Genomic DNA, 2129 nt, shown 5'->3' with positions numbered 1-2129 from the left:
GAATTTTGGTGCATTCCTATTTGGCCTTCTAGTTAATACTGCTTTATTTTTGTGTCTAATAAAAACTGATATTTTCCACAGAGGATCACAATGATGGAGAATAACAACATGATGTCCAGATATGCATCTGAATTCCATGAGTTGGAGAAGATCGGTTCTGGAGAGTTTGGTTCTGTTTTCAAATGTGTCAAGAGGTTGGACGGCTGTATTTACGCCATCAAACGCTCCAAAAAGCCCCTGGCAGGCTCTGTGGATGAGTAAGTGAACATAACATCTTTTTTTAAATACTATTATATACTCCATAACACCAACTATTGAATGGGGATTCTTACTGCTTTTTGTTTATTTCTATGAATTCTCCCCCAATAGGCAAAATGCACTTCGTGAGGTATATGCACATGCAGTTCTTGGACAGCACCCCCACGTTGTGAGGTATTATTCTGCTTGGGCAGAAGATGACCACATGCTGATCCAGAATGAGTACTGCAACGGAGGAACCCTGTCTGATGTTATTGCTGAGAACAATAGACGCATGCACTTCCTTTCTGAGATGGAGTTGAAGGATCTGCTGTTGCAAGTCTCTCGTGGACTCAAGTACATTCACTCTACAGCACTTGTTCACATGGATATCAAGCCAAGTATGTATATGCTCGTTACACCCTTTACATTTTTTAGATGCGTTTTAGACTTATAATGTAATTTATATATTCATTTAATAAATTTTTTTTTTCAGGCAATATATTCATTTCACGCAAACCTGCTGCTAGTGTAGAGGAATTTGAAGATGAAGAAGATGGTCCCACCACAAGAGTGGTGTACAAAATAGGTAAGATACTAAAATTACATGCCCAGATGATTGTAACGGTAACATGTTAAAACATATTTGGCTTTATGAAGTGGATGAGATTGACAATATTTTCTATATCAGGTGATCTAGGTCATGTTACAACGGTTACCAATCCACAAGTTGAAGAAGGTGACAGCAGATACCTGGCAAATGAAGTTCTTCAAGAGGTATATACTATTATTTATTCTTGGTCTTAAAGAAATTCCTAGCAGGTAACAATGGTCTGTGTAGTGCCACATACTAATTTTGCTGTTTTTGCCCACAGGACTACAGTAACCTGAAAAAGGCAGACATATTTGCCCTTGCTCTGACTGTAATCGGTGCCTCTGGAGCAGAGCCCCTTCCTACCAATGGAGAAAAGTGGCATAAAATCCGACAAGGCATCCTGCCCCATATCCCACAAGTGCTTTCTCAGGAATTTTTAAGCTTGTTAAAGGTAAGGGTTCTACTACAAATTAATCCCATAAACTTCTCACTAGTGCTTTTTATTTCTGACAGATCTGCGTTGAATGATGTCTTGATTAAAATGTGCATATATCTTCCTGACAGCTTATGATCCATCCTGACCCAACACGGCGTCCCTCAACCTCTGACCTCGTCAGACATCCTGTTCTTCTGACTGCTTCCAGAATGAGTGCCGATCAGCTGCGTGTAGAGCTCAACGCTGAGAGATTCAAGAACGCACTTCTGCAAAAGTATGATATATTCCATTTCTAGGGGCAGATTTCAGGCTAGTTTTAGAAGTATTTTACTTATTATAGACCTATCAAATGCTGTTGTTTGAAATTTTACTTTTGTTGAACTGAAAAAATTCTGGTTTTCGTTTCTCAGGGAGCTGAAGAAAGCTCAGATGGCAAAGGCTGCAGCAGAAGAGAGGGTTCTGACCACAGACCGTGTTCTTACACGTTCCACAGTCCAATCCAGCTCCAGAACTTCTCGACTCATCGGGAAAAAGATGAACCGTTCTGTTAGTCTCACCATTTATTGAACTGAACCCCAGACAAAGGAGATTATCAGCCCTAAGTGGGAACTACAGTGGTGCTTATCAAAGACTTGGGCAACAGACAGATTTGTCTGTAGTCAGAAGGATGGCGCAGACTGTTTTGTGACATAGTGCTTATACTGTTTGGGACAAGTACCATGGGCTTTACTGAAGCTTGGGTCCTTCTGCATTGTATAGGCACTAGTGTCTGAGTACATAATGCAGATCTGCCCTTACCATTTAGGTGTGCCTTCTCAAAATCTCTGACAGAATTGCCTTAAGATGGACACTTTTTTTTTT

General features: G+C 40.4%; 1 protein-coding gene across 1 annotated transcript; it reads left to right on the top strand.

Moving 5' to 3' along the window:
• The first annotated feature begins 79 nt into the window (after positions 1–79).
• LOC107580369 (wee1-like protein kinase 1-B) lies at positions 80–2123 on the top strand. The gene is made up of 7 exons (XM_016266082.1): positions 80–257; positions 370–638; positions 734–826; positions 929–1014; positions 1113–1283; positions 1397–1542; positions 1679–2123. The coding sequence occupies exons 1-7, from the start codon at positions 91–93 to the stop codon at positions 1833–1835; spliced, it is 1089 nt and encodes a 362-aa protein (XP_016121568.1). The 5' UTR covers positions 80–90; the 3' UTR covers positions 1836–2123.
• The last annotated feature ends 6 nt before the right edge of the window (positions 2124–2129 follow it).

This window comes from Sinocyclocheilus grahami, unplaced genomic scaffold (assembly GCF_001515645.1).
Source record: "Sinocyclocheilus grahami isolate Dianchi unplaced genomic scaffold, SAMN03320097.WGS_v1.1 scaffold32266.1, whole genome shotgun sequence".
In the NCBI taxonomy this organism is placed as follows: Eukaryota; Metazoa; Chordata; class Actinopteri; order Cypriniformes; family Cyprinidae; genus Sinocyclocheilus; species Sinocyclocheilus grahami.
Note: the sequence above shows the minus strand (reverse complement) of the source record. Positions and strands in the feature narration are given on the sequence as shown.

Coding starts and splice junctions, on each gene's coding strand:
- LOC107580369 (XM_016266082.1), top strand. CDS start 91: ATGATGGAGAATAACAACATGATGTCCAGATATGCATCTGAATTCCAT. Junction 258..369: donor CTGGCAGGCTCTGTGGATGA/GTAAGTGAACAT, acceptor CTCCCCCAATAG/GCAAAATGCACTTCGTGAGG. Junction 639..733: donor TCACATGGATATCAAGCCAA/GTATGTATATGC, acceptor TTTTTTTTTCAG/GCAATATATTCATTTCACGC.